Raw genomic sequence first — 19,901 nt, 5'->3', positions numbered from 1 at the left:
TATTTTGTGCAGGACAATATTGCTGAAATGGAGTGTTGCTCAGTCCCGTGCAAGTGCACTGGCCAGAGAGGCTACAGAGGAGCTGTTGGTCCTATAGGTCCAAAGGTTATTTTGTTTGTATTAACATGACAGTTCACATCTGAAATGGTTTAAACTATCTTATTTGTTAACATATTTATTTATTTATGTCAATTAAGTTTGTGGGTTTTTGTCATTTAAGGGATCACCTGGAAGCCAGGGATACAGAGGACATCCTGGTGATGAAGGTGGACCGGTATGTAGCAATAATGTTGATGCTTCACCAATTTTTGAGTCCATGAATATGCTAGCATGATTATTTACTAGTATATATTTTTCAAAACATAATCCTCCAGGGAGAAAGAGGCCACCCAGGTGTAAATGGAACTCAAGGTTTTCAAGGATGCCCAGGCCCAAGAGGTGCAAAGGTATGCTAATTGTGCTTTTTTGGAAACATAATTTGTCTAGTTGGTATTACAACCAAGCTAAAAACATGTGAAACATGTGACCCATATGTAAGACCCAGCATATTTAGCATGTTTTTGTTGTCTTTCAGGGTGCACATGGATATAATGGTGAAAAGGTAAGGAATTTGTTTCAAAAAGAGATTCAAATTATTATGTTTTATTGTATTTAGATGATATGTACATCTTTCAATGTCTAATGTACCCCAGGGAGAAATTGGAGAGATCGGTTTAGATGGCATCAATGGGGAAGAGGTATGTTGTTCTGTTATGTAAAAGCTTTAAGCTTATCTTAAAACATTGCTGGCAGGTTATCTATTGTAATGATATTATTGTTTGCTCAAATTCATTAAAATATGTAAACCTTATAGGGCACAAGTGGAGCTGCTGGATCTTCAGGTGACAGAGGCAACCCAGGGCAAAGGGTATTAAAATTTATTTTGTTTGGTTATTAAATTTGTTTTGTCATAATGACTAATAAGTTTGTCACTTTTAAAAATGAAACTGGTCTTCTATTTCACAACTTTTGTGTATCTAGGGCCCCAAAGGTGCCAAAGGCCAGGCAGGAGATATCGGTCAGACTGGCATTCGTGGAGATCCGGTAAGTAGGATGTAATTTTTTTTATTCCCAGTTTATAAGTCTGTAGAGCACATAGTATATGTTAAAATGTTTTTGGTTTGCCCCCCCACCCCCCAAAAAAAATTATAAATTCAATTTCAACATCAGTTACATGTTGTGGTGAACAAATTTGGTTTTCATCAAACTACTATGTTTTTTAACCAGAATACATGTAAAATACATTCAATTTAAGTGCAATACAATTTACAATGCTGTTGTGATTTGCTGTGTACATTTTGAAAAATCACTTCCAGTTAAACAAACCATTTAAGATATATGAATTGAAATGGTTTACACACAGACACACACACACACACACACACACACAAATATGTTAAGCTTTTGGTTTAAAAAAAATAGGAAAAGGATCAAGTAAATAATAACAATATATTTATATATCTATGTTAAATAGGGCATTGCAGGAAAGGACAATAATCAAAGAGGACCCAAAGGAGATCCAGGCGATGCTGGGCCACCGGTAAAATCTCTTATTGCTTACATGCAAATAAACTTTATTACTTCAAATACATTACTAACAAAATTAAAAACTCTATGGAGAGCTTTCTTACAGTTATATATTCAACCACCAATAAAAATAATTCTGTCTATCTGTATTTTTGTATATACACAAGAGAAAGTTTAAAATGCAAAAGATCTTCACAGTTTTTATTGCTTAAATTTTGCTCACCATTTTGTCTTTGATAGGGTGAGCCTGGAGAAGATGGTAAGAAAGGAGGTGCAGGAGAAGCAGGGGGACGGGTATGTTTTTCAATGTGCTTTTAAAGCAGGAATTGTTCGTTATTTCTTCTTCTTCTTCTTCTTCTTCTTCTTCTTCTTCTTCTTCTTCTTCTTCTCAGCTGTTCTGATATCTTGGGGAAGTTCATTCCACCACTTAGGTGCCAGAACAGAGAAGTGTCTTGAAGCATGCTTTCCTAGTGCTAGAGGATTTGAGGGAGCATGATGCAGTGCATGATGTGATAAGAGCTTTGAGGTGTGAGTGTGGCTTTTTTGGCTTTGAAGGCAAATATCAGTGTTTTAAATCTGATGCAGGGAGCTACCAGATGGCAGTACCAGTGCATGGGAATGGGTTGCTTGGGAGAACTTAGGAAGTTAAACCACTGTTCCACCACTGTCAATGTTCAAAACATGACATCATGACTGAATCTACAAATCTCTCTTGAATTCCTATGCCTAACATGGTTATGGTATTTCATGTGATTACTTATCACACTAACAATATCACAGAATCACACCTGTAAATATGCAGTCTTCTCTCTTTCCTTCCCCTTTATTCTCTTATTTTTCTTTAACTTTCCTTCTCTTTCTTTCAAACTCAACAAAACACAGATATTAAAATGAGAGAGAGAGAGAGAGAGAGAGAGAGACATAACATAAGCCAGGAGCGCCATATTAATTGCTCATTCCCCCACACTTCCACCTGCCACATGTTTCTTTCTTTCTTTCTTTCTTTCTTTCTTTCTTTCTTTCTTTCTTTCTTTCTTTCTTTCTTTCTTTCTTTCTTTCTCCTATTATTATGTTCCATTTTACATACCGTTTATTTTCTCATGGACAGTTTTTTTAATTTAATATAAAGGAATTGAATATGGTAAATGACTCATTTGTACATTTGTACATTGTACACATTTTTTTCAGGGTACTGATGGTAGAAGGGGTCCACCTGGACAAGCTGTGAGTAAAATATGTTGATGATGAAAAGAATTGTACAAGGTTCTGCAGTTTTAAAATGACACTTTTCTTTGTTTTAGGGTCCTGTTGGAAAGCCTGGAGCAGATGGTCTTGCAGGAGAGCAGGGAATTGGAGGGCCAAGAGTGAGTTTTTGTTTGCAACTCCAGCTACAGTGGTACAGGTTTCTTCAATGTCTACTTGGGTTTCCTTCTGCTTCTTCAGTTTCCACCCACTTCAGATGTTTATTATATCAGTAGCTGTGAAAGGGATTTTCGTAGTATTTGAAATGTACAAATAAGATGTAAGAATGAGAGACTGTTGTTTTTTAATAACTCAAAATGGTTTACTCTAATAATGTAATAGATTGTACTTGTGGTCTGTGTTAGCACTAGTGGGGGAACAAATACACCTCTACACCTCTACTGCCAGGACAGAGAGATTTTCTTTGGTACTCACTTATAATCCCACAGATAAAAACAGAAAAACCAAGTGGAGACTGACCGATTGTTTTGTCAGATACAAGTGCCATTGGAATAAAGGATTTCTCCTTGCCAGTGGCAAGAAACATTAACCGTGATGAACAGTGATAAAATATTATAGGTTTACAGTAATTACCAGAATAAGACATATGTGTGTATGTTTTTTTATGGCAGGGTTCTAGTGGACCAGGTGGAACCCCAGGAACCAGGGGAGAGGATGGTAATCCAGGACCAAGAGTAAGTGCCTGACATTCGTACTGCATGTGTAATATGTATGTCTATTTTTTTTATTTTTTTTATTTTAGCCATCAAATGTAAGTGTAGTAGACAGCAATGCAAATGAATGTCAATATAGTTTAATGATGATGTCAATGGTCAAAACACCATAAATGTACGGTTCAGTTTAATATTATTAAGTATAGCCATTTTTAACAATAAACACTATCACAATATAGCTTTAAAGGATACATGTCAAAGTAAATTTTGATCCCTACTGAGCAAGATGAGGATGGAAAAACACCCTGAGATGATGACAAAGACACCTTGAGTGGAACCAGACATAATAGGATTCTCTTTTTGGTAATACCAGATGTTAGAAATGTTTTTGGGCTTTTACAAATACTTCTCATACTTCTGAATGTTTCTTAATTGCTCTTACATATACACTTCTACTGGAAGAAGAAGAAGAAGAAGAAGAAGAAGAAAACAATAATAATAATAATAATAATAATAATAATAATAATAATAATAATAATAATAATTATAATAGTGCTCTGTGGACTGACCTTTGATCCAGGGTGTATTCCTGCCTCATGCCTAATGCCAAATGCTTAGGATTTCACATAGAAATATAGATTATGAAACAACCGATGTGATATGGAATTGGGTTCGCTGGGTAATGGTGTTACTTTGTCCTCCTTCCGGATGTTCTGATGATCTGGAACAGAGTTGTTAAGTGAAACACATGGTTATCTTTAATTACCTTTAGTTACCATTATTTAAAGGAGTGTTCATGTACTGAATGTTAAAAGTTAATTATTTACATCACTAATATTCTTTTCAGTTCAATTCAGTTTTATTTGTATGTAGGGCTTTATTTGTAGACATGAGGGCTAGCTGGCAAATAAAGCATCCAGCCTGTCAACAAACTTGAGTTAAATGCATGAGATTGGGGATGCAATCCAAACATCCCAGTTTACCAAAACACTCTATGCCCATGAACCCCACAGATCTGCTCCGTTACCCAAGAAAAACTATTCTTAAAAAGCTGAACTAAACAAGTGTGTTTTTTAGCCTGGACTTAAACAATGAGACTGTGTCCAAGTCCTGAACACCATTTGAAAGGCTGTTCCATTACTCTGGGGCTTTGTAAGAAAAAGCTCTGCCCCTGCTGTAGCTTTTGTTACTTGTGGTACTACCAAATAGACTGCACCTTCGTGCAGCACCTGCATTCAGTGCTTTATAAGTAAGTAATAGTATTTTATAATCAGTGTAAAATTTGACTGGGAGCCACTGCAGTGTGGCTAAGATAGGAGTGATGTGTTCATATCTTCTGGTTCTAGTTAGGACTCTAGCTGCTGCATTCTGCATTGCAGTAGTCCAGTTTCAAAATGACAAGAGACTGAACAAACATCTGAGCAGCATGTGTGGATAGAAATTGCCAAATCCTTCTGATGTTGTAGAGAAGAAACCAACATGAGTGTGTGACATTAGTAACATGGGCAGAAAAGGACAGTTGATTGTCCATGATTACTCCAAGGTTACAAGCAATTCCCACAGGGGAGATCAGCGTGTTGTGCAAAGATATCGCAAGATCCTGGCCTTTGGATGAATCACCTGGGATGACCAGCAGTTCAGTTTTGTTGGGATTGAGTTTTAGCTGATGAGCCGTCATCCACAATGATATGTTATCATGACACATATACATTACTGCACAGTGAAATTCTTTCTTCGCATATCCCATCCTTGAAGGGATAGGGTCAGAGTGCAGACTTCCAGTTTTAAGAACAAATCCAACAAAATTGTATGTTTTACGTTTGTAACTTTTCGTTGGTTATGGTATAACATTAAATGTGTAGATTTTTTTTATATCCGCAGTTTTATTATATAAAAACTGATCGATCTTACATCTGGTGATGCATTCATTCATTACCAAATGCCTTTAGGGCCCAGGAGGAGCCCCAGGACCAGCTGGGGAAAAGGGCAGACGAGGTGTTGTTGGCCGGAAGGTATGTCACATAGCTGAAAATGTGAAATGTAGCAAAGGTCATTAGATTTGTGATTGTTCATATATGACTGAATCTAAACTAATAAAATGTTTGGTATATGGTGGGGCAGAAAGTTGTCTAAAATATTCCTTTTATACTTGTTTAAGCAACCCTGCTCTCTAACTCATTTTAGGGTGAACCTGGAGACCCAGGACCTAAGGGTTCTATAGGACCGCCTGGACCCCGAGGTGAACCTGTAAGTCTAAGATGCCTTAAGTTTCTTTTTAAAACTTTTTTTTAATAAATACACTACCAGTCAAAAGTTTGGACACATCTTCTAATTCCATGGTCTTTCCTGATGTTTATTCTTTCTACATTGTAAAACAATGCTGAAGGCGGCCGAAATACACAGTAATGTCCTTTGAACAGTTGATATTGAGATATGTCTGCTACTGATGCTCTGTAAAGCCTTCATAACCGCTCTAATCTGAGGTGCTGTTAATTGGTGATTTCTGAGGCTGGTAACTCTAAATGAACTTCTCCTCTGCAGCAGAGGTCAGTTTTGGTCTTGCTTTACTGGGATGGTCTTCATGTGAGCCAGTTTCATCATGGTGCTTGATGGGTTTTGCAAATGCACTTAACAATACTGTTCTTGCAAGAACTATTCCAGAACACCTGACCTTCGTGTCTTAAAATAACAACTGACTGTTTTTTGTTGTCATTACATATGGATTACTTAAGTCCATGTGTGTTATTTCATAGTTTTGAAATCTCCAGTATTGTTCAAGAATGTAGAAAATAAATCCCTAAACAAAAAACATTGAATTAAAAGGTGTGTCCAAACTTTTGACTGGTAGTGTACATGCACTAATTGTACTCTAATTGTGAAAGATTTGTATGATGTTTAACACAGTGCCCTAAGTTAAATGTCTCTTAACAGGGAGATGATGGGCGAGATGGCTTTGGATTACCTGGTGCTAAGGGAAGAAAGGTCAGTTTTGTCTGTGCATTTGGTTTTCTACACAACCAAACTCCAAGTCTAGAGTTTACTATGTGATATTTACCTGAGAATGTTATTTGTAAAGTTTATTTATAATGTGCTTGTATATTTGTGTATACCTATACCAAATACTGTAAATCATATAATGAAAATTAAAATGAATAATTAACTATGTAGTGTTAACAACTGTCTTGCAGGGTGATGAAGGTTTCCCTGGATACCCAGGCCCAAAGGTAAGACTGGCATAGCAACAAAGCTTTACAGGTGTTTTTTCATTGTTCCTAGTGTAAGAGTAGAATAATGAAGATTCTATGTTTTGTTAATAATATTTTGTATCTATAAATGGACTTTTATTTTTACTGGGAAGATTCTAAGGGACTTTTATTTTGAGTGGAATTGGGGGAGCAGCAGTGACTTTTTGGGGGTTCAGTGTAATTAGGGAGAGAAAAGAAATAAAGAAAGAAAAAGGCTATAAATGAAGAGCTAGTCATCGTCTCCATGTTTTATTGTTGTTATTATGCCCCTTTAACACCCACAACACTGCAACTATTACACTAGCATTGGCCATTAAAAACACATCACAAAATTATAAGCAGGTGATTTTTACCTGTTTTTTCTTTGTTCACAGGGGGCAGCTGGTGAGCCTGGAACCAAGGGGGGACCTGGACCCAAAGGAAACAGTGGCCAGAGAGTGAGCTCTATGTCTACTCCTTATTTTATATATTTTTATATCTATGCTGTATATGTAACTGATTGTGATTTGTGCAATTTTTTTGCTAGGGTGTTTCAGGTGGAGCTGGTGAGCCAGGACAGAAGGGAGAGATTGGCTATCCTGGACCTTATGTAAGTACATAACATAAATTTAAATCACTGGAAATCTATAAATAAATGGAATGTATTATCAGTAAACAAATATGTCCAAACATCCTAATCAGTAGTTTTAAATTCATGCTGAAAACAAGCTTGCTAAGCCAGTTTAAACAGCCCAAAAACAGATGATGAGTCTCCTCGGATCCATTAAACTTGTTTTTGTTTCTGTTCACACAGGGACCAAAGGGACCCAGAGGACCAGGCGTATCAGTAAGGGCATGTTCTTGTTGCAGTTATTTTTTATAGCAGGAAAAAATGGGAAATCTGTGCTAACCTACTATATCCTGTTTTTACAGACTTGTGCTTTGGTCAAGAAAATCAGAGATAACTGTCGTATGTATTAGATTGCAGTATTAATCAATTTAATTCAAGGGGTGTTTTCTTGTTGTAAAAAAATAATAATAATAACTGTGCTGCCGGCAATTATATGACATTACTGATGTTTTTTTTTTTTTTGTTATTTTCTCTTTTAGCATGCTGTTATGGTAAGTGAAATATTATTTTATTTAAATATAGAACAGTAACTAATTTATTCATTTTGTGACTTGAAAATGCTTAAACCATTTCACTATCTGTTCTTCAGGTGCCCAGGAATGTCCTCTGTATCCCACTGAGCTGGCATTTGCCCTGGATGTATCGACAGGTGTATCAAGGGATAATTTTGACAGTATGAAGAACATTATACACCGCCTGGTGAATAACATTACCATCACTGAAAGCAACTGTCCACGAGGAGCACGAATGGCCCTCACGCTCTACAACAGTGAGATAACCACTGACATACGCTTTTCTGATGCATTGAAAAAACGTGCATTGTTGGAACGGGTGCAGGGCTTGCAGATTCTGAGGACCAACAAGAAGCGCAATTTGGAAACAGCCATGAACTTTTTGGCCCGAAACACTTTTAAGAGGGTGCGCAGTGGCTTCATGGTACGCAAGGTGGCTGTGTTCTTTGTGAATGAAGCTGTGGATCTCACAACAGAGTTCACAAATGCTGCTTTGCGACTCTATGATGCTGGAATCACCACTGTCTTCCTCATGCCTCGTCCAACAAGGAAGGTCCTGCAGGTGGGGGAAGTAGAACAAAGAACGCAATCAAGACAATTTAAATAAATCTGTTAAAAAAATTAACAGTGCATAGCTAGATCATTAAGCTTACCTGCAGAATACATTCTGACTGTCCAAGCTTTATTTTCACTCTTACATATATATATTTTTTTTTCAGGTAAATAACACTATATTAGCCCATTTCAAGGATCTCTCTCCAGGAAGTGCAAATTACAACACAGTTATTAAGGAGATACTTGATTGTCACATCTGTCTAGGTAAAATCACATCATATGCACCGAATTTTTTACCTAAGAAACACCCGCCATATATGCATGGTTTTTGAGCTATACATACGGTAGCTCAAAAACAGACATATGATGAAAATTACTGTTATTGAAAGATCTTTTATTTTTGCAGATGTCTGCACTCCTAATCAGCTGTGTGATTATAAGCCTTCTCTGGGCACGAGGGAAAGAAGGGCCTCCACCACAGACTTAGATGTTGATATGGCTTTCATCATCGATAGCTCTGAAAGCACTTGGCCGTCTGTGTTTACAGAAATGAAGCGGTATATTTCTCACATGGTTAACCATTTGGAAATCGCTACGGAACCAGCGACAAGCTCCCATCACGCTAGAGTTGCATTGGTTCAGCATTGCCCATATGAGTATTTGTCCAATGATAGCAATACGCCTATTAGCATGGCGTTTGGCCTGACAGACCACAATTCAGTTCAAAAAATCCAGAGCTTCTTACTGGACAAGGTGCAGCAACTAGAAGGGAGCCGTGCTCTGGCAGCAGCTCTGGAGAGTACGGTGGAGCAGGTGTTTGAGAAAGCACCACATCCACGGCAACTGAAGGTGCTCATTCTGCTTGTGACTGGTCCAGTGGAAGAGAATAAGGAGAAGCTGCTTAAGGCTGCCATTGATGCCAAATGCAAAGGATATTTCATTGTGGTGTTAGGAGTGGGTAAGCAGCTCAGTGCTGGAGATGCTCATATCCTGGCCCAGGTGGCTAGCGAGCCTTCAGATGTGTTCTACAAAAGTGTAGATGGACCTCGAGGCTTCTATGATGACCACCTTCAAAGGTTTGCCCAACTGTTGCCCAAGTACCTTAGCTGTAAGTATAAATCTTTAACAAAAGAGTATGCATTAATCAGTCACGTCATATGCTTTTTTCATTTTAATTTTCATTACATTTTTGAAACCCACTGCAGTGAAGGATGCCTTCTACTTATCTGATGAAGTCTCAAAGCATTGCCAGTGGTACCAAAGTGACCAACCAGACAGGTCACAAAACACTTACACGTAAGCCTTCTGACATTACTCCTTATACACATAATACCTCCTGCCTATAATTTTAAGAATTAAGTTATTTTTTAAGAAATTTTATTTGTGCAGAATCCATATTTTCTACTATTATAACATTTTATTCTAGGAACAACGATACGCAGAATGAGCAGCAACTGAAAGAAGATAAGGAACAAAAGCTTAAAGGTTTGGGCATTTTTAAATGAATGTATAGTTACTCATGTTCATGTAGTAACGGATATATAATATAAAGTTTGAACTCTAGCTTAATAATAATATAGTCTAAATGTCACTTCTATCAAGGCCTGGATCTATAATAAAAAAGATAACTGTTCTGTGCATGTGTGTCCCCAGAAAGCTGAACTTTTATTCAGAGAAAATTTCTAAGAAAATTCTTCCTCATCATTATGCCAGTCTTGTAAACAGTTACTGGAAACATTCAGTGTAGATTGTAAATAAACATTTGAGAAGTACTAGTTTATGTGTAGATAATCTATTTACTAGTTTGTTTGTTTTTTTTAGATAATCACAACCACTTTTTCAGACCACTTTTGTAATATCCAATGCAAAAACCTTTGTAAACCCATAGGGGTTCACAACTGTAAATGCATAATTAACTGTAATGTACTGTATTTTTTTAGATCTTCACTGTTAAATACTCACTTTAAAATATGAGAGAAAAGCTTATCAATCGCCTGATTAGTAAAAATTGTGCTGTATTTTATTGGAAGTTTGTCAGTTTAGCCACTGTTAGTTGTGGTTTATTTAGGTTATAAGAAAAAAACACAAATTACGTTATAGCAGCGTGTGCTTTTCTCATTATGTCCAGTTCATTCTTTTAGTAGCCACCTCGGTCTCAGCTAAGACAATGCTTACTCTCTCCCCCAGAAAAGTTTGATTTGTTTAATTGCTAAATCTTGATGCTTGTTAAAAGGACTATATAAAAAAAAATTGAATTCATTTTGTGTGGCCAAATTTTAGTATTGTCCTTTGAAATGCATCACAGTATCACATCCATAACACCAGTGTTCCTGAGCAGCAACAGTTTCATTATAGTTGCCTAAAGGTTTTACAGGTTCTTGAATGTGTGCTTAATACAAAATACTGCCAGACACAGACTGAAAAGTATCCCAAGTAGCAATTCATAACAATACATCAGCATGGTTAGTGTAGAATTAACATTGTATTATAAAACCTAATTTCAAAAGGTTGAACTCAGGACTTTTCATGACTTTCACCAGCTGTGTTCTGTGCTAGATGCATTACGCATACCAGAGCAGTAAGATCATTGTCCATGTGGATCAATGACACATTAGCTTATCACCACTCACCATATATTTTGTTTTATTTAACTTTGGCCAAAAGATAGGCTGACAGCTCTTAATAGCTTTGAAACCACTAACACATAATAGCAATAACCCAGACAAACTTTTAGTTTTTTAGGCTGCATGCTTTATGTCCTCTCAGTACCCACAATAAACAAGCAAAACAGAGTCTAATTAGTTTCAGGTGGTGGGTTTGCTGCATGATGCTCATAGCTCGAGCTAGTCAATAGATTTTGTTTTGCATTTTTAAGATGAGCTGAAAGTTAACACTCATTCAACATTCTGATGTTCCTTATACACTGAAGACATTCAGGTTTGAGATAAAAAAAAATGAATATGAGCTCAGTAGATCAGAATAAATCAGAATTTCAGCTCTCATGTCCTGATATCTCATCAGGATGTTTTAAACAATTTAGAATATGGCACCTTTGATGGCAGACAACTCAGTTTTGGTAAGCAAAAGTACAGAAACAGATAGTCTTAAAATAATTTAAAGTAAATTATACTTATCCCTTTTTTGCAATAACAGTAAACTGTTGCATATTTCTTTCTGATGCTTTCCCAGGCTTGTACTGCAGCTTCTTTCAATTGTTGTTTGTTTTGTTGAGGAGACTCTTCAGGAGGTGAAATGCTGTTCAGTTGGATAAAGGTCTAGTGTTTGACTTGGCCATTGTAAAACCTTTCGGTTTTTCCTCCTTTGTTTTGCTGGATGTTTGTTTTGACTCAGTTGTCTTCCTTCATGTTGAAGGTCCTCACAATTAGATTGGATGTTTCTCTCTGTAGACTTCTGGCTTAGTTCTGTACTCCAGTGTTTGTTTTTTTTTCTTTTACAGAATATTTCACATTGTTTTATTAGCTATTCTCACTGCTTGTGCAATGACTCTGATAGATTTTTCCTCATTTCTCTGCATTGTTTTCTTTTTTTTTAACAACAAATACAGTCTTTATATGCCTATTTACAAAGCTTGGTATAGGATTCATACAGAGATATTAATTGTTTAAAAGTCAATAGAACCTGGCACACCTTGTCAACAAGAAACACCAGTCAGACACGTGTTCCAATATTTTTGATAACTTTTGAAAACTCTGTGACTTTAAACCAAAGTTGTCATTTTCTAAGTTGCTTAACACATCTACATGAAGAAATGAAAGATGAAATTCTGATCTGTTGTCTCATAATCATCCTTTGATGTTAAAACTGAATATGTTCAGTGTATAGCAAAAAATCTAAATTATTACAATATGTTTCTCTTATCTATATGTAAAAAATCTGTGGAAGTATGTGGCAGTATGTCACTCCATTACTGAATGCTTACACCAGAAGTTCAAAACAATAGCAAGTACAGTTACACCAAGATAACACATAGCTAGTATTTCAGCTCATCTAAAAGGGAATTATTTGACCCATTCAGATATTTACCCTTAAATGTTCTTCATTTGCAAAACTCAGCTGCCATTACTAACATGCTCCTTTTCATAATCTAACACCTCATTTTTTGCATGTTCTAGTTAATGAGTTTGCAGACCCATGCTCACTTGACATTGACACTGGACTACCATGCAAAGACTATGAGGCTAAGTGGTACTTTGACAAAAAGAATGGATTCTGTGCCCAGTTCTGGTATGGAGGTTGTGGAGGCAATGAAAATAGGTTTGAGACTGAGGCACAATGCCTAAAACACTGCATCAATACAGGTACGTGTATTTTGCCCCACTGAACCTTGTACATGAGAGGCAACCTAGGAAGCTTTACTTAGATCTTGGATGGTATACAGTTAGAGGTACCTATGGATATGCTGTGAACCGTGAATTTAGTGTTGTGTCAAAGCAGCATAAGATAAAGATTTACTCAATCAAACGATTCTAAATAGTGCAACATTGCAATAACACTGAACAACTCAAATGGGCCATTGCAAATGTAAGAGATATTATTTAAGAAGCTGCCAAAAACATTTAAAAAATTCTTCTGGTATTTCCCGAAGCTTTTTTGGTATCGTGAAACTTAAATATTTAAGGTTTTTTTTTTCTGACTCCCACAGTGGAGCAGCAGCCATACCTGAGTGTCGACAAGATCAATTCAGAGGACCCTCCTGCTCCAGGTTAGTCTGCTCTGCTAAGCTGATTCATGATAAGCACTGACAGGGATTTTTTTTTTTCCTTTTTTTTCCAAAAAAAAAGTATTGCCCAGTTTGATTAAGGGCAATCCTTTCTCTATGATTTAAAGCTTATTACGTTTTTAAACATACTGATATAAAATGCGTAAACCTAACCCTTCTGCAGTGTCTTACTAGTCATACTTACTAGCATGTTTCACCTTTTTCACATTTATTTTGCCAACAAGAATCAGAATAGAAAGAGAAACGTTTCTAAAAATGTTTCTAAAATAATAGCTAGCCTGTTTTTGTAATTATTTTCATAGTAAGGCATGTGTGATTTTGTCACCTGGGCTTTCGGTTTTTAAATGCAGTTTCTCAGTTTCATTTTATGAGTCCCTTAGTGTATATGGAAAAGACACAAAAAATATTTTGAAACCTCAAGTGCATTTCCAATGCTTAACAATAAGCTCTCTGTGATCTTATTTATTGCGTCTGGGAAAAAATAATCTTTGTTTATAGAAAAGGGATATTTTTAGGGTATGAGATGAAGTCATCGTATGAGTAAAACCTTTTTCTTTTTCTTAGGAATATGTCAGAAGTGGTATGAATAAATTTTGTATGAGGAGGAGTAGGAGGAAAAAACATTTAGATGTCATTTCCCCATAATCTTCCTTTACCCTGAAACAGTTATTTACAGTACATATCCACAAATACAACTTTTTTAATAAGGCATGAAATTAATCCTAAAATCATTTTCAGTATCTCTAGTTATTCAGCAATAAACATGCCTGACCCTGTTACCCCCAGTATGTGGGCCGTTGTTTCCTGAATGTCTTATTAGTTTATTAGTATTTCTCACTAGTTTGCTGCTCTCTTCAAACAGCTCCCTGGCTTTCAGTGGTGGACATCTGTAAACTTCCAAAAGAAGAAGGCACCTGTGCTAAGTTTGTATTAAAATGGCATTTCGACTCCACTGAGAAGAGCTGTAAACGATTCTGGTATGGAGGCTGCGGTGGCAACCAAAATCGTTTTGACACAGAAAAGGAGTGTGAAATAGCATGTGGAAAAGCAGGTGAGACTCTGAGGGATTCCCCCAGGATTTGGGGAAATACTCCCAATGCTAAAGAATGATGAATGCACTTCATCATGTGTTAATTTATTAAGAAAGTGATATCTCTCAATCACTTAACTAATCTCATCTCATAGTCACATTTGTTTTGGATTTCCTATTAAAATATTGCAGTGAAACAAATATGATTATTAAACCTATTTCTTCTGCTTTTAACTAACTTCAAAAAATCTAACGTCGTTTCTATAAATAAATGTTCAAATGAGTCTGGAAATAAATAATTTTTTTAATATTTTTTTATTGCATGTGCTTGATTGCAAAAAATGAGAGTCGTAAATGTCATTAACATGCAACTAATATCTAATGAACTTTTCTTTTTTGTGTGTGTCTCATGCTGTCAAGTTGCATCATATTAATTTTAACAGAAAAGCAACACTTCTTTCTTCAGAAAAATAAATCAAGTGAATGGTAAATTATATAGTATAAATTATACATAAGATAATGAATGAAGAAAAGCTGAAATGTAATCAGAATTAATGCTCTGATCTTACATAATGTTGTACAATATCCCAGTATTTGCATGCTTTTTTACTTTCACAAAAGTACATAATATAATTAGGAAAATTGAGATGTAGCATTGTATTTACTTAGCAGCTTTTTCCATTGCAACTTACATTTGATCTCATTTTAAGCATTTAAACATCTCATTAAAAAGTTGAGTTGTGGGTTAAGGACCTTGCCCAGAGTCTCAGCCCAGGGATTCAAACTTATAACCTTCTAACCAGTAGTCCAAGGCCTTACCCACACTCATGTCTGCTAAGCTCAGTATAACAAACATACATCTGTATCTGCTGCATCTGCTGCCTAACAGGTGAAAATTATCACCCATAAAGCTTTCAATTGGCCCAAGACCTTAGAGTTCAAAATGAAAAAAAGACAAGTGTTTATTAATGTATTTTAATTATAAAAAGATTCATTCAGCTTTATTTGTATAGCACTTATAGACATTTTCACAAAGCAGCTTTACATGAATTTATGTAAATTCATGTAAAATGAATGCTTTATTTAATGTTGATTAAATGGGCAAGCCAGAACACAGTAGTAAGGAAAAACTCCATGAAATGTTATTAGAAAGACACCTCGAGAGGAGCCAGACTCAAAAAGGATCCCACCCTCATTTGGGCGACACTGGAGGGCAGTTGTACATAATTTCCTTTCTATAACAGTAAACTATAACCAGGCAATTTGAGCAACTCATGAATATAAAGAAATGTTTACTGATGGACACTTGAGTACAAAACTAATTGTGGAAATTGCAGTCTCCATGGTCTCAATTGGGGCTATACACAGCAGTCTCCTGGCTGTCCAAGTGGTTCATTCTCAGCAGCAGTAAGTGGCCTCCAAGTGATGAGACTCCAACCAGAAGTAGGGCATAGGATGGATCAGACAGGTCTTGTGAACAGAAGCAATTAAGAACACTGGGAGCTCGCAAATGTAACTTGCAGAGAGAGAGAGAGAGAGAGAGAGAGAGAGAGAGAGAGAGAGACAGACAGACAGACAGACAGACAGACAGAAAGGCAAGCACAGAGAGAAAGTGCGAAACACAGAATTTTAGGTATACTTGTGATCACATAATGGTTAAGGACAATGTACACTGACCACATGAGGACTTCTTGGGACATAAAGCATTCAGCCATTCAACCATCAACAAACCTGAGTGGAAGCGTGAGAGTGGAGGCGACAACATCTAAACATCCCAGTTCACCAAAACATTCCATGTCCATGATCCCTCCAGATCTGCTTCTACTATTCATAAAAGGCTTAACTAAACAAATGTGTTTTCAGCCTAGACTTAAACACTGCTGTAACCTGAACACTATTACTTGTGACACCAACCAATAGTGCTCAAAGTAGGCATGACAAAAGTTAGCTCAGACCATTACAATAATTCGTGGAGTGCCATTATATTTCTCATCTTACAAATATTTTTGAGATGAAAGAAAGATATCTACATGATCTATCTACATATTATCTATATGTGCTTTATGTAAAAGACTGTAGTCAATAATCACACCATGGTCTTTTACTCCTGCACATGATGAAACAGAAAGACCTTCCAGAGTCACGCTGCATGTGGTCCTAGTACAAGCACAGGATTAAAGAACATTAAGTTAGTGACCATCCACTGTCTAGTGTTCTTTACACATTCTTCAATCCTATTAAGCTTATGCCTCTTGTCAGGCTTTGCTTTTTTAATACCATGTTTATGGATAATTTTACCTTGAGGCAGCATATATAAGGAGAAAAGTAGAGGGCCTAAACCTTTCAGAACAACAAACTGTACTCTGGAAAAGTTTGCATTGTGATAAAAGTGATAAAGTGATAACCATCTATATAAGTCCTGAGCCAGGAGAGGGCTGTTCCCTTAACTCCAACAACATGTTCTAGCCTATCAAGTAGAATAGTAGGATCAGTGGTGTCAAAAGCTGCACTAAGCTGCAACAAAAGCAAGAAGACACAAACCTGGTCAGTGGGCAGTAAAAGGTCATTTACCTCTTTAACCAGTGCTGTCTCTGTGCTATGATTAGGCCTAAATCCTGGTTGGTACATTTCATGAACGTTATTCCTATGTATGAGTATAACAGCCTTTTCTAGGATAAAGGAGAGGATTGATTTTGGTCAGTTGGACAGCTGACAGGGTTCAAGGCCAAGTTTGCAAAAAACTGACTATTTTTGGTTTTTTAGTTGCTATTGGTATTAGAAAATGTAGGTTAGGGATTTTATGTTGTTTGACACAGTGTTGATGATTTTGAAGAAGAAATGAGTGAAATTCAGTCAGTCTCCTGAAGGGGACTGAAACAGTTTAAGGACTGATTTAAAATAGCATTGTATATAGTCAAGTTTGCTACAATATTAAATAAAAATCTAGGAATATTTTTTATCTTTGTTTAGGGTGGAGAGATACAATGATCTAGTAGCACTTATTTAGTGCTCTGGAGGCTTTTCTTCAGTGCTATTTGAAATGCTACCAATTTAGTTTACCTTCATTTATGCTGTAATTTTCTGGTGTGTTTGTTATAGGCTGCTTGTTTTTCTCTCTAATTAATTTCCTTCTAATTAGAAAATCTGAAAGATTTCTTGGGTTAAATTTCTTTGTTAGATGCAATGTAATGAAAGTGTTTGTGATACTTGACTAGGGCTGTGTAACAAATGCAGTATTAAAACACATAGTTTCCTACATTCTGTATTATTGTTGTACATAAGTGTCATACTTAAAGGACGCCAGTGAGAATAGACCAGTAGTTCTACACTTGACAAAAAGGGTTACATATGAGGATTTTACATATAATTAATGTAAACCACTCTGAGGTAGAAAGTTTAGTTATTAGTCATTATTTCAGCTTTAAAGCTGTCCATACAAACTAAATGCAAAAATTATTTGGTATGCCTGTATACAAGTATACAAGATATATATATTTGTATACAAGATGTTACATGGGCAAGTAAATGTTTTTTGTTTGTTTGTTTTTTCCTTTGACAGCTGCTGTTAAGCAGGCACCTGTGATTGCTGCAGTAAGAACATGAACGAACACTGATGATTCAAGGTTCACCTCTGAGGAGAAATTATGAAAACCAAGTTGCCTGCACTGGATTCTGCCAGAGGAAGCCTTCAATATAGTCCTTTTTTGCATTTGGGGGTTGGGGGGGCAAGCCAAACAGGTCATTGCATGATATTTTTGTACCGGTGCTTTGTATATGTTTTTTTTTTGTTGTTGTTGTTGTTGTTGTTGTTGTTTTTTGTTTGTTTCTTTGGTCATTTTTCCAAAATGCAATACAATGTCTAAATAGCTAAATTCCAGGAAAAAACTATTTGGTTATTGCTGTTTTGTCCTTGACATGTATGAACTGCTTGATGGAAAATTATAATATCTTTTGAGGGTTATAGGGATCACTACATTTTTTGTGCCTAGTTTTTAGTCATTAGTGTATGTTTTAACTCACAAAGGTACTCTCAAGTGCCCTCATTATGCTTTCACTGCTTGTTTGCACAAAGTCTCTTCCGTATTCTCTGATCAAATATTGGAATCACACTTGTTCATAAAAGATCAAAATGTTCTCAGTAAAAGAATCCGCTCTAATGATTTATGATTTATCCATTTAAAAGAATTTGGCGGACTAAATCATAAGATAATCTTATCCATTTATAAAGCCAACACAATTCAGATGTTACATGAAAAAACTTTGAATACTTTCTGGAACAGTTGTGCAAAACAGAAGTAAAAATGCTTGTGTGCGAATCAGGCAAGACTTATTTTTGGTGTGTGTGTGTGTGTGAGAGAGAGAGAGAGAGAGAGAGAGAGAGGGAGAGAGAGAGAGAGAGAAAGAAAGAAAGAAAGAAAGAGAGAGAGAGGGGTACAATGTTTTTCACCTTTGTGTTTCTTAAAGAAATCTGAAGACATTAATAAATTAGTCTTTATACTTTGGCCTAGCTTGTCTTTCTGACTATTAATTGTTGAAGGAATGGTCCAAGGAATCTGTGGCACAGCTTACCTCAGACAAGATGTGAGTGCTTTTTGCCATTACTTTGTATTTACTGGTCTGTTCAAGAACAAATCTGTTCCACAGCTTGTGTTGAGCCTGGCTTTTCAAGTAGTGACTCATTTTAGGCGGAATATCCTTTTATGGCAAAGATTACTTGGCTCTGGAACTGGCGAAAAAAAAAAGGATGGATAAGAGTTAGTCTTTACAAGGAGAATAAAATGATATGGAATAAAATCTTTTTAAAACTATGAATTTTTGTCATGACTTGGATGGTAGATTTGCTATTCTAACTCACACTGACATTTTCCAAAAGTCTCAGTTGAAAGATTTTAATATAAGTCCTGGGTCTGCTCTGGGGTCAATTTTCAGTGGGGCATGCCAGATTCAGCTCTAGCAGAAATAAAACAATGGCTCTCAATGGCTCTCCTTGATTCAGAGGAGCAGCACCATGCATACACCCTAACACAGAGGGGAAAACTACCATGTTTTTCAACTGTGGGAGTAAACTAAAGAATGCACACAAGCTCAACCAGTCCAGGAAAACTGTGAGGCTTCAACACTATCTGCTGCACAACCGTGCCACCCCTGTGAGAAAAAATAAACAAAAGTGGAACAAAATAGAAAAAGTGGAACAGAATATTTAGATCCTAGCTTAAATAAGTATGCTCGAGAAAATGTTTCGTCTCTAATTAAAGGGGAATGCACAAATCACTTGCTATTATATTCATTTACATGTTTACTGAATATAAAATGACATGAAAGTCAAAAGGCTTTTATGATCTGAACAAGGCTTTTGGGTCCTTTAGAAACTGTGCCACTTGGTTTATGTGCTTTACGTTTCAAGTTACACAAACAATTAGGCATGAGTTCTGAAGATGATATGATTAGTCTTTCCAACAGAAGAAGATATCATTAATCATAAGCTGATCAGAGCTACATGCAGCAAAAAATAAAAAGTGAGGTACAAATGCATTTTTCATAGTAAAAGAGCTTTTCTATCCAAAAACAATAAGAAATCACAAGGCAGATGCAGTTACATGGAATAATTCCCCTGTTTGTACCAAAATGGCCTTTTTCCTGCAGCGCATCTGTTCACCCAACTTCCTCCAGGCCGAGGAATCATGACTCATTGCAGAGGCATTTTGGCTCTCAAAGATCCCATAAAT

At 36.3% G+C, this 19,901-nt stretch overlaps 1 protein-coding gene across 1 annotated transcript in view; it reads left to right on the top strand.

The window, feature by feature from the left end:
- col6a3 (collagen, type VI, alpha 3) overlaps positions 1 to 18,983 on the top strand; it is a 52,894-nt gene extending 33,911 nt beyond the window's left edge. Inside the window, exons 40-69 of the mRNA XM_058390895.1 lie at positions 13 to 105; positions 221 to 274; positions 375 to 446; positions 575 to 601; positions 693 to 737; positions 854 to 907; positions 1,021 to 1,083; positions 1,514 to 1,579; positions 1,807 to 1,860; positions 2,755 to 2,790; positions 2,868 to 2,930; positions 3,441 to 3,503; positions 5,432 to 5,494; positions 5,667 to 5,729; positions 6,414 to 6,464; positions 6,671 to 6,706; positions 7,102 to 7,164; positions 7,254 to 7,316; positions 7,521 to 7,553; positions 7,640 to 7,676; positions 7,817 to 7,828; positions 7,927 to 8,411; positions 8,569 to 8,668; positions 8,811 to 9,512; positions 9,610 to 9,700; positions 9,831 to 9,889; positions 12,538 to 12,723; positions 13,068 to 13,127; positions 14,008 to 14,196; positions 17,735 to 18,983. Of these exons, the coding sequence (XP_058246878.1) occupies positions 13 to 105; positions 221 to 274; positions 375 to 446; positions 575 to 601; positions 693 to 737; positions 854 to 907; positions 1,021 to 1,083; positions 1,514 to 1,579; positions 1,807 to 1,860; positions 2,755 to 2,790; positions 2,868 to 2,930; positions 3,441 to 3,503; positions 5,432 to 5,494; positions 5,667 to 5,729; positions 6,414 to 6,464; positions 6,671 to 6,706; positions 7,102 to 7,164; positions 7,254 to 7,316; positions 7,521 to 7,553; positions 7,640 to 7,676; positions 7,817 to 7,828; positions 7,927 to 8,411; positions 8,569 to 8,668; positions 8,811 to 9,512; positions 9,610 to 9,700; positions 9,831 to 9,889; positions 12,538 to 12,723; positions 13,068 to 13,127; positions 14,008 to 14,196; positions 17,735 to 17,778 (3,027 nt within the window). The 3' untranslated portion in view covers positions 17,779 to 18,983. The remainder of the gene's footprint in view (positions 1 to 12; positions 106 to 220; positions 275 to 374; positions 447 to 574; positions 602 to 692; positions 738 to 853; positions 908 to 1,020; positions 1,084 to 1,513; positions 1,580 to 1,806; positions 1,861 to 2,754; positions 2,791 to 2,867; positions 2,931 to 3,440; positions 3,504 to 5,431; positions 5,495 to 5,666; positions 5,730 to 6,413; positions 6,465 to 6,670; positions 6,707 to 7,101; positions 7,165 to 7,253; positions 7,317 to 7,520; positions 7,554 to 7,639; positions 7,677 to 7,816; positions 7,829 to 7,926; positions 8,412 to 8,568; positions 8,669 to 8,810; positions 9,513 to 9,609; positions 9,701 to 9,830; positions 9,890 to 12,537; positions 12,724 to 13,067; positions 13,128 to 14,007; positions 14,197 to 17,734) is intronic.
- The last annotated feature ends 918 nt before the right edge of the window (positions 18,984 to 19,901 follow it).

Source organism: Hemibagrus wyckioides, linkage group LG06 (genome assembly GCF_019097595.1).
Source record: "Hemibagrus wyckioides isolate EC202008001 linkage group LG06, SWU_Hwy_1.0, whole genome shotgun sequence".
In the NCBI taxonomy this organism is placed as follows: Eukaryota; Metazoa; Chordata; class Actinopteri; order Siluriformes; family Bagridae; genus Hemibagrus; species Hemibagrus wyckioides.
Note: the sequence above shows the minus strand (reverse complement) of the source record. Positions and strands in the feature narration are given on the sequence as shown.